The 12,001-nt window shown below is 39.1% G+C and overlaps 1 protein-coding gene across 3 annotated transcripts; it reads right to left on the minus strand.

Moving 5' to 3' along the window:
• Positions 1 to 6,148: 6,148 nt before the first annotated feature.
• On the minus strand, positions 6,149 to 11,282 carry LOC144711076 (transcription factor-like protein). Of its 3 annotated transcripts, none has more exons than XM_078585001.1 (5): positions 10,894 to 11,282; positions 8,828 to 9,363; positions 7,838 to 8,728; positions 7,440 to 7,773; positions 6,149 to 6,668 (listed from the first exon to the last, which is right to left on the minus strand). In XM_078585001.1, the coding sequence occupies exons 1-4, from the start codon at positions 11,038 to 11,040 to the stop codon at positions 7,485 to 7,487; spliced, it is 1,863 nt and encodes a 620-aa protein (XP_078441127.1). In that variant the 5' UTR covers positions 11,041 to 11,282; the 3' UTR covers positions 6,149 to 6,668; positions 7,440 to 7,484. The 3 variants fall into 3 exon arrangements, with proteins under 3 accessions (XP_078441127.1, XP_078441126.1, XP_078441125.1); XM_078585000.1 differs by having other exon boundaries at positions 6,149 to 6,769; XM_078584999.1 differs by lacking the exon at positions 6,149 to 6,668 and having other exon boundaries at positions 7,361 to 7,773.
• Between the last annotated feature and the right edge of the window lie 719 nt (positions 11,283 to 12,001).

A 12,001-nucleotide genomic window follows, 5' to 3' on the forward strand; every position in this document is an offset into this window, starting at 1 on the left:
CAACGGAGACGATACTGGTGGGTGATGGGGACAAGCACAATGGTTACACTTGAAATGAAGGGCCAGCAAAATTCTATGTCTCTCTCACTCTTGCTTGCTCTTTTGATGTCTTTTTCATCTTTTATCTCCCTCGCTCTCTCTCTCTTTCTCTTTCGTGCTCTGTCCCAAATTGTTGGATCATTGCAATATTTTAGCTTAACAAGGCCTGACATTGCATTTGTATTTAATAAAGCTTGTCAAAAAATGCATAACCCCTCTCTTAATGACTGGAAATTGTTAAAGGAACTATCCTAGATGGACTTTTTATCAATAAAGTTTCTAATTTCTCCATAAGTGTCTTCAGCGATGCAGACTGGGCAGGTGATCAAGAAGATCACAGGTCTATAAGCGGTTTTCTAATCTTCTTAGGCAATAATTTAATCTCCGGAGCTCTAAAAAGCAGCCTACCGTTGCCAGATCAAGTACAGAGGCAGAGTACAAATCCATAGCCCATATTTGCGCTTTGTAGAATTTGAAAAAGGTATTTAGCTTGGGATAAAAGAAAACCATTTGTAATGGGAATTAATTCAATGCCTAAGAAATAGTGTGCTGGTCCGAGATTTTTAATGGCAAAAGAGCTTTGTAGATGATGAACTAAATCTTTGATGGTGGATGGACAAGGTGAGAGAACTAAGATAACATCAACATATATTAAGACAAATACTGGTGCCGATTTTGAGACCTTAAAGAATAAGGATGTATCAGTTTTAGAGCCGGTAAAATCTAAGTCAGAAAGAAAGTTTGTTAGTTTGGTAAACCAGGCTCTGGGGAATTGTTTTAGGCCGTATATAGACTTCTTTAATAGACACACATGATTGGGGAAATCTGGATTTTTGAATCCAGTGGGTTGCTCCATGTAGATTGTCTCAGTTAAGCCTCCATGCAAGAATGCATTGGAGACATCGAGTTGATGGATTACCCAGTTACTACGAATTGCAATCGACAGCAGCAGCCGAATAGTGGTATGTTTGATTACAGGACTGAAAGTCTCGGTAAAATCAAACCCTTCATGTTGTGTATATCCTTTAACAACCAACCTGGCTATGTATTTTTCAACTTCGCCAGTTGGTTTGTACTTAACTCGGTAAACCCCACTTACATTCTATGATGTGTAAGTTAGGATTCTTAGGCACCAATTTCCAGGTGTTATTTTGTAATAAGGCACGAATTCTGCTTTCATAGCATGCATCCATTCAGGGCTTTTGGATGCAATGCTATACGAGTCAGGTTCCTTAATGTGTGGCAGGTATGTTAGAAAGCATTTAGGCAAAGGATGTTTAACTGCAGCAAATACTAAACGATTATTTTTAGAATTAGAATCAGTAATTCGATCACTCTGAAGATAGATATTTTCGACAGTCCTTGTTTTGAGAAGATCTCCTGGTTCAGGAGAGTAGTCTAGAGTTGATAGGATAGGAAGCTCAGCTTCAGAGGGATTATTGGGATCAAACATTTGAGTGGCCTTTGGGTTGCCAGTTCCAGGATCAGGGATTTTCTCCTTGGAGTCAGACGATGAGGTGTGATTATCCTTATCATTGTCGATGATGACTGAGTCATCATTATCGTGAACTGAAGAAATAACATTTTCGGATTCTAAGGTAGATTCAGTTCCAGTCGAAAGGCCAAAGGTGTCATTATGGAAGGGTCCTAATAGGCTAATGTCATGGGTATTTTGATTAATTTGAGAGAAAGGAAAACATTCTTCAAAGAAAATAACATGACGAGAAATGAAAAACTTGCCTGTGTGGAGAGATAAGAAGCGGTATCCAAGGTGCAGGGCACTGTAGCCTAGAAATATACACTTTTCTGATCTGGATTCAAGTTTATGTTTGGCATAGGGTCTAAGATATGGGTAACATAAGCAACCAAATGTTTTTAGAATAGAATAATCAGGCGGATTTTTGAAAAGAACTTCATAAGGAGATTTGTTATTAAGAACAGGAGTAACGAGGCGATTTATTAGGAAAGCAGCAGTTACAATAGCCTCATCCCAGAATTGCTTTGGCAATTTGGCTTGATGAAGTAGCGCAAGTGTTGTTTCTATTAAATGCATGTGTTTCCATTCTGCGGTTCCTTTTTGTTCAGGACTGTGGGGGCAAGACACTCTGTGTACAATACCTTGAGTTTGCAAACAGTGGTGGAGAGCTTGATACTCTCCTCCCCAATCCGACTGAACATACTTAATTTTTGAATTGAACTGTCTTTCTACTTGTCTTTGGAAGGTAATGAATATATCCAGAAGATCACTCTTTCTTTTTAATGGGTAAAGCCAAACATATTTGCTATGATCATTAAAGAAGACAACATAATAAGAAAATCCAGAATGGGAAATTAAGGGAGCAGGCTCCCACAGATCAGAGTGGATTAACTCGAGACAGTTAGTTGAGTGATGATTAGTGGTTCGAAAGAGGTGTTCATGAGCTTTTGAAGTATTACATGAATCACAAACAAAGAGTTTTCTGGTTTGCAAAACAGGGAGACCATATGTATGAACTAAAGATTTTAAGATCTTGAATTGGGGGTGTCCCTGTCTCTGATGCCAAGTAGCCTCAAAGGTTCATTCCCCAATGCAAGCTGCTTTAGGAGGCTGGCTATCCAAGAAGTATAGTCCATTCCTAGTCGTTCCTCTGAGAAGGATCTTGTTGGTGACTTTGTCCTTCACAAGACAAAAGGAATCGTGAAATTCAACAAAGACGTTGTTATCAGAAGTTAACTTTTGAATCGACAGTAAATTTTTAGTGATTGAGGGCACATGAAGAATGCTTTTTAAAAATAAATTTTTATCGCAAGTAGTTATCTTAGAATTTCCAATTGCAAGAATGTTCAAACCTGTACCGTTACCAATTTGGAGATGATCGCTTCCTTGGTATGGTTGAATTTGTTGCATAGAGTTCTAATCGGCTGAGACGTGCTGGATGGCTCCGCTGTCAGGATACCATCCTGGTCGTTCTGCAGAATAAGCTTGTGGATATTATCCTTGTCTATTCTGATTTGTTGAGTTCCCTGAAGATAATCTTATAAATTCATGGCATTCTCGGGCTCGATGGCCATACTGGGAACAGATTTGGCATCTTGGTTGCCAACTTTGACCTCTTCCTCGACTTTGACTCCTTCCTCTCCAGTTTTCATTTCTGGAATTACGTCCTTGTTCAGCTGGATTTCTTTGATAGTGTCAGCCTTGCTCACCCGAGCTTCTTTGAAAGTTATCATTTCTTCAACCTTGATCATAACTCCTGAAGTTTTGCTTTTGAGCTGTTTTGGCCATAAGTGAAATCCATTGGATTGTCCCTTATGGTAATGTTTCAGGTAGTTATCGTGAGCTTTCAAATTCGTGATAATCTGATCAAATCCCATTTGATCGATGTTCACGTTGATGCTGATAATAAAAGATGAATATTCCGGTGGAAATCCCCTCAAAAAGGTGTAAATTTTCGAGGGTTCATTGACAGGATGACCAGCCACTTCTAGGTGCCTCAACTACTGATTTAAAATGCTTAATGTAGTCATCAACTGACATTGTACCTTTGGTAATATTTGCAAATTGTCGATTGAGCTCCATGATCCAAGATTGACTTCTTCCTGCAAAAGTGTTTTCTAGTGCTTCCCAAGCCTCTCTTGCGGATTTGACTTTGGCCACACATGGTAGGATCTGTTTAGAGATGGTTGATTGGATGAAATCGAGGATTTGCTGATCAATTCTCCACCATTTTTCGAATTCAGGATTGTTCACTGAATTTCCAGTTTGATCTGAAATAGAGACAAGAGGTGGTAAAGTACCATCAATGAATTTATTTAATCCATTGAGAACTGGGTTGACGATACTTCTCCACATCTGATAGTTGTTGGAGTCGAGCTTGATTGAGACTGTCAGTCCTGGAGGGATGACGATCGGCACTGGCCCAAGAACGGTCGTGCCCAAGTAGTTTCCAAGCTGAGGGATGGCAATCGTGGAGGCTCTGCTCATGTCGCCCATGCTTGAATCGCCTGGCTCTGATACCAAGTTGAAGATTTCGAATCTTGCAAAGAATTGAGATAGGGAGAAGTAGAAGAAGAATGAAGAGAAGAGAGCGAGAGAGATAAAAAGATGGATGACGCAAGAAGTAGTGGAAGATTGTAGTATTTCCCTCAAGTCTTAACAGTTACACTAGGTGGGTTTTTATAGTATGTATAATCATATAAAGATAGTAAGATTCCATTATTTAAGATATATCCGTTGTAACAGATTACAACGGATATATTTCATTTGAAATGCCGATCTAATCTGAGCCGTCATAACGAGTTGGGTGCACCGATCACAGCCGTTGATCGGTGCTGTGTGCCCCCTTTTATAACGTTTAAACCAGATTGCATCCTGTCCGTTATAATTAAATGGGTGCACCGATCACGACCATTGATCGGTGCCGTAGACCCATTTCAATCCTAGCCGTTATAATCCTATCTACTATTTAATCCTAGCCATCTAAATTTAATCCTACTCTATGTTTGAACTTATGTTTTATCCTAAACATCTAGGCCTCTAACGAGTATATCATATACGTTATTTTTACTATCTAATCTTGGTTAGATCCTAGCTGGAGATGGCCGAGTTTGAGACTCCTTCCTCAACAGCCCTCTCTCTCTCTCTCTCTCTCTCTCTCTCTCTCTCTCTCTCTCTCTCCCCGGGTGTGCTTTCTCTCCCTAACTTTCTCTCTCTTGTTACCCTGGTCTGTCTCAGAGATGGAACTATTAAATTTGGTTTGAAATTGTTACTATTCCTTCACTAAAAATGGAAATACATTTTTATGTTTGTATGTGATTGTAATTGGTATTAATCAGTCAACATATTGACTTTTGATGGGATTATTGCCTTTGATTCAATCATTTAACACGCCTTTCCAAAATTTATGATTTTGAAGGAAGATCTAAATTTATAGCACAAGAAAACAAAAGGGGTAAAATATATTACTTCTATAGCGCTGCTTCAAAGCTCACGCTTTGAAGTTTGTTTCCTAAGAGCTTCAGGTCAATTTAGTATGGTTATATTAGGTAGTATGCAATTGTGTGACATGTAAAGTTTTTGAAAAGTATATGTATAAAACTAAGACATCACAAAAATTAATAATAAATATGTGTGATTAAGCACAAAATAGCAAATTTTACTGATAAAAAGGGAGAATCAAATCATTCCTCTTCCCCCATACCATTGGTCATAAAAGCAATTGATGTCTCCATAAAGTCATCTTATTTTTAGAAAGAAACCAAAGCTTATCATTTCTTAGTCATAATCAAGGAAAGATATTAAGTTTGACTTTACCAATGGAACCTCTCGAATGGAATGCCATTTGACTTCCTTTAAATATTTTGGCTTTTCGAAAAAACAGATGTTCTCCTCTTTCAAATATTTTGATAAAACCCTAGAGCTCTTATCGGAGAGATGAGGATAGAGGAAAACAGAAGGCAGGGGGAAATTCTGGAAACCTCATTAGCCAAGTGAGAAGAGAGACTGGTGGAATGGACATCAGAAAGAGATAGGGGAGCCAAAAACATTTCAATTTATTTCTTGGCTCCCCTCCTTGACAGAGGTATGCCCTTTTTAAAGGGAATACTAGTAGAAAATTACCAAATGATGAAACTACACTAAATAACTAAACTACCCTGGATGATGGGAATCATACTAAACTCAACAAAGGGAAAGACTAAAGACTACATCGTACGTCGGAAGGAAAAAAATCATTCCAACTGGTTTCAACCTCAATCAGCCCAAAAATGCTCATTAATCTATCCAGTAAATGTGACAATTTCAACAACTGAAGAAGTTAGATGTCCATCCACTTTACCACAAGAAATCAACTAGGATCAAATATGCAACTAGACTTCATATTAGCTAATGTTTCCTCATGAAATCTATATTTATTTGTATATTTTTAAATACATGAATATAATTTTGAAGGATAGGCTCAATTATAAATAACACAAAAATGTATTGTCCTAAAGTTTTATGGTGTATAATTTGTAGGAGTTCGTATATCTCAATTCCTCATAAATGTCACATAAAATGTCGGAGACATACTGATTTATGACCGGGAAAACATGCTAAACAGCAGACAAAAGTTACATAAATTGAATAACAAAAGTCTGAAAACCCAATTCATTATAGTTTCTTTTGATAACCATAGAGATTATTTTCTCATGAATATATCTGAAATCCAAAACCTGGAGCAAAATCTGGGGCATTTTAGTCATTTCATGTTTAGGGTAATTGCTTCCATTTCTTATAAATACGTGTAGCCCTCCTTGGAGGAGGGCAGTCAAGACTTATGGTAAGATCGGTCTCCTGGCTCACTATCTCGATCCTCCTTGTCTCGGTCCCGTCCTCTGAACCGTCCAGCGATCCCCTATCCCCGTGATCGTCTCACCTGATCTTCAGCCGGCTCCCCTCCAATCCGATCCCTACCCTTGCCGTTCGGTTCTCTTCTAGTCTCCGACGATCCCCGTCCCCGCGATCTTCAACCCTTCACCGCGTCATCAGGCGGCTCGTCCCTGGTCGATCCCTGCCCCTTCTGTTCAACCCTCCTATCATTCCCCTTTCGACTCTCCTACCCCGGGAACGTCTACCTCGTCTCGTCCTCCAACCTCCTCCCCATATGAACCTAGATCTAGGTTCGTATCAGATAACCATAGAGATTATTTTCTCATGAATATATCTGAAATCCAAAATCTGGAGCAAGAGCTGCAAAAGGCTTGCTAATGGCTAAAAAATGAACAGAAATGGGATCTCTTAGAACTTGAAATTCCACAAAGAATGTACTTTCTAATAATGGCCATAACATAGCCAAGAAAATCAAAAAACGAAAAATTTAGATCAATAATTTAATGGGAGTAAACATTCGGTAATCCAATTGGATCAGTCTGATCAAGCAATACTGTTCAATGACGTACCAAATTTTAATTGATCCATCACGTAACAAATTCTAATTGATTGGATCGGAATGATCCATGGATCGATTCTTTTCAAATCTCTTTGATGAATTGAAAATTGGTTGCTTAGGAAATCAGGTCAATCATTGCTTGATCAATCCATTTGATTGATCAGGATTGCACCAAACAGAGGAAGAGAGAGAGAGAGAGAGAGAGAGAGAGAGAGAATAGCGTCCAGAGATCTGATTGGCTCAGCTGGACCAAGATTGAATTCATTGAGTTGATCAATTAATGGTCCATCCAAATCCCACTAGATCCAAGACAAATCAAAATCTTGAACTAATCGATCGATCAAATGGGTCCAATTGACTATAGATCGATCAACATTCAACTGATCTGGATCATGTTGAAGCCTAGGCCAAACTTGAAAAGCACCAAATAGGGAAAGAATTAAAGAAATTCAAATATTCATACACTGACGGACATGACACAAAAAACCATACCTCGACAAAGGATCATGGTTAGTATAGCTCTCTTCCTGAAGCTTATTATTCCCTGTGTTGTTGTTCTTCTTGCTGATCTTGGTCAGGGCCATGGGCATGGCCATTTCTCTGGGTCCCAAAATCAGCCCACGGGAGAAGCGACTCCAAGAACACAGCCAAAGGATTGCGACCTGCCACATCACGAGGCTGTCGGGCTTCCTCCATAACCCCATTATCCCAGTTCTCATCTACAACCTCGGGAACCGCATGTTGCCCCACCATAAAATGTCTTACTTCTTCAGGAGGGAGAGTGGGGATGGTGTCTGAGAAATCCGACACTAGCAGATGTGAGTACCTGAAAAAAAACTAAATATTAATACCAAAAATCACCAAGTGCAAGCTCAAAAAATCATTCTTACTCATTCTTCTCAGATGGGAAGGCTTCCTTCCTCACACAGGCCCAGTCCTTGGCCTCGGCGCTGTCCCTCTTGAGAGATTCTATCACCTGGATCGCCGCCTTCTTAAGAAGACTCTGGAGCTCTGGGAGCCGCCACATGATATAGCTCCTCTCCACATATATATTGATCAGATGTTCGAGCGAAGGACTGCCCCCTTTGGCTGATTTGAAGAAGGAATCGCTGATGATCTCAGTCCAAGCCCGGTCCTTGAGAGGCACCTTGGCCACCAGCTTCTTGAGAACCAGCGGGTGAAGCATCAGCGCCTGTTTCATCAGATCGATCGCCGGAGCCTTCTCGACCTCTTCTGTTGTCTCCAAGTAAAGGCGGCTGATGGCGAGCGAGAAGGAGAAGTTGGGGAAAAGCCAGATGGAGCTGTCGGAATGATATTCTTCGGCAAATTGTTCTAACCATTTGAATTCTTGGGCTCGAAGGGCGAAGTAGTCAATGCAGAATAGGGCTCCCATTGGGTCATCTGTGTCGAGGGACAAGAGCAGCTTGCAGACCTCCAGTGCCGAGCGATGGCAGCCCCGACGATGCATGCTGTTCATGTGCTGGAAGAGAGCTTGGAATAATGGCCGGTTAGTCTCGTGGGTGTACTTTAATCGGCAGTTTCCACCGAGAGCATTGAATTGAGGATGCCATGCGCATTCTAAGGCATATAGGCACTTGGCAATGGCATCGGCTGACGAGTGGTGCTCCCCTGAAAACTTGTACAGCTCTGAAAATATTAGAAGGGCCTCGACATGGTATGGAAGGCGCGCTAATATCATAGCGATGGTATTGATGTCATGGGCTGATCTCGCTGCTTCAAATATTTCCTGTGCACGCTTATAAGAAGGGTTCTGTACATACCTGGAATTAAAAAATAAATAATACTCCCATTCATCAACTAAAATTCAAAGTCAAGGAATAAATAAAAAAGAAATATAGCTCAAAAATCATGATATTTACCGAAAAAAATGCTCCCCTTTCTCGCTTTCGAGAACTTCCATGGATAGGGATCCATCCCAACGGGGCCAAAACGGTTGTGGAGAAACAAGAACAGACTTCCTTATGTTGTGCATCGAACGCCTCCCACTATGTGCTCCCCTGAAGCCGAAAGTATTTTGATTATTCTCAAGGGAGCTCACAACTTTGGAGCCAAAGATTTTTCGCAGCTCATTTTCAGCCTTCAAGAACTTTGGATCCACAGTCAAAACAGACGATATTCTTGGTTTTCCCTCGTCTCTTTGAATTTCATTCAATTTTTCGTCACTAACATCAACTTCCTTTTCTCCGGAGTCTGTTGAAATTGAAAGTTTTTCTATCATTGGGTCGATAGACTCTTCAGATGTGACCTTTTGATGGCCCTTGTCCTTGGCCTTCTTTTTCTTTTTCTTTGTCTTGCGTTTTGCTGCTGGGGCATTGTATGAAGAGCTCGTGCTTGGGATGTTCTGCACTGTCTCATTGCTAGTTGAAACCTCTTCACCGTCGTCTTGCTCATCCTCCTGGAATGCAAAAGAACAAGTTTAATGCAAACTATACGTGACAATGAAGAAAAATTATGAAAATGGAATTCAAAACATTGAGAAAAAAATTAAGGATTGATCTTCCAAAATTATGGGTAGGGTTAGTGGACAATGTCATTTTGAAACTAAATTGAGATAAAACTTGTCATCATCACCAAATTTTCTAACCGTGTGTGGCTTGGATGAATGACAACAATGATGACGATGATGAATAGGACGATGATTACCCTTAGAAACTAGACGACCCCCACAATGATGACAAAACAAATTAGATCATATATCATAGTTTGGAGAAAAAATTGGATTACAATAACAAGGACGACTCTTGGAAACTGGATGATGGAAACAATTCATCATCAACTGATGGATGACTGTGATGATGACGACCTAAGCTCTTGGAAACTCAATGACAGTTCGTCATTGTCATCATCATCATTGATGCCAACCCCTAATCAACGGTCCTTGGACAAATTTCTTGTCTCAACAATTTAAAACACTCATGATCGTGCTAAATGTAAGAAATCTAAAGTTATCGGGAGCTGTAAATGATCCATTCTTCTGCGTGGAGAATATTTTATTGCACAAATAATAACCTCCAGACTCCCTCCCTCTTGTTCTTCAAATCCCAGGTTCCATGATGAATTTCACACAACAAAATGATCAATACAGGAAAGACGACAAAGAAAGCTGATGACGAGCAGTACGTTTCCACGTTCCTCAAAAAAAATTCCATGAGAAAGACAAGGATAATGACCATAGACCTGGAGGGGATTAGTTCCAGAGACTTATTTACATTCTAAGATGAAGGATTAATCGACATTATATAGCCTATCTATTAGATGAATAATGGAGCCAAAATCCAGATTCGAGGTCAAGAACAGAGGCCTCCCAGAATTGCGAAAAGAAAGAAAACCAAAAAAAACACTGTAAGATAAAGGTTGTATCAGCTGAAGCGAGACAAATAAAACAAGATCATCCACTGGCAAAAATATTCTTTCTGAATCGAAGTAGTTTTCATGTAAACCAACAAATCCTAACCCCATTTTTCCTTAAAAATTCAACCCACAATAAAGTGAAACACAGTAAGATAAATGTTGGTTAGTCTGAACCGAGACAAATTAAAAATGATCATCCATTGGCAAAAAGATCCTTTTTGAATCAAAGTAGTTTTCAAGTAAACCAACAAACCCTAACCCCATTTTTCCTTTAAAATTCAACCCACAATAAAGTTAAACACTGTAGGATAAAGGTTGCACAGTCTGAAACGAGACAAATTAAACAATACCATCCATTGGCAAAAAGATCATTTTTAAATCAAAGTGGTTTTCAAGTAAACCAATAGACCCAAACCCCAGATTTCCTTAAAATTTCCGCCCACAATAAAGCTAAAGCAAAATCATCTGTTCAGCACGATGTCCCAAAACGAAAGTACTGAATTTCAATCATCCTACACGCTCAAAAAACTGTATTATAGGGTAGAACTTAAAAGAAGAACGCCAGCCCATTTACCTGGTCGTCGAGGAGATCAAAAGGGTTCCGGAAAGGGGAAGATGAGACGGACGATTCCGCATAGTCTTCAGCTTCTTGTTCAAGCCCAGAATCGAGGGGCTTCAGCCCCTGCTCCCTCAGAACTCTTCTCACTAACCGACTCGACATGATTGGCTGTCCTTGGATTTCACTGGGTCCTCGATTTCCGCGAAGGAAGAGTGTTCTGCGAGATTACAGATCTGAAATTTCTTCGGAGATGATCTTGAGAAGCTGAAATTTACTCGGAGATTACAGATCTACAATTTTCTTCGAGATGATCGGCGTTCGCAACGAACGAGACCGCTTCGGCACAATCCAGGACGACTAGATTTTCTGGAAACGATCATTCATGACGGTAGAATTTAGCAAACATGACATGATATAGAAATAACCCAAATAAATAAATAAAACAGAAGTAGTTATAAAAGACAGTGGAGATCAAATGTTAAGTAGGAAATCTGAACTGAATAAATATAGATATCATGATCATGTGACAAAGGATCCAAAAAGTATAGAAAATAAAATGTACTGTACATCAGAATTAGGAACATTAAGAAATGGGAAACAATGAATCAGATAAAAGGGAATGATACATAGGAAAATGCAATGAATAAATAATTTACAAACTTTCTGCAGGTGAATAACAAAGATTAGGCAACATATTTGATGAGTATGAAAATGAGATGCATAAATGAAATTATTAAATGTTTTTGGCTATTTGAATTTCTTAAAATTCAAGTCGTTTGGCTATAGTAGGTGAGCTAGGGTGTGATTCCTTAATGTTAATCTAATATTCCAATGTTGGTATAATATCAACATTTATCAAATATATGTGGATACACATGTTGCCACATTTTAAAATTACATCAATTTTTAATTATACATATTTGTGTACCATTATTCACCAGTCACTACATATTTATGTAGTTATTTTGTGGGAATTTTTTAATTAAAATTTTAAATTGCTCATATAAAACTCTCATCTTTTTAAAAGCCGCATAGGCTGGATTAGATAGTATTATATTATCATATATTTGATAACTAATGGGCAATTATTTCATCCATTAGATAGTATTATAAATCCATTAAT

This window comes from Wolffia australiana, chromosome 13, assembly GCF_029677425.1.
Source record: "Wolffia australiana isolate 7733 chromosome 13, ASM2967742v1".
Classification (NCBI taxonomy): Eukaryota; Viridiplantae; Streptophyta; class Magnoliopsida; order Alismatales; family Araceae; genus Wolffia; species Wolffia australiana.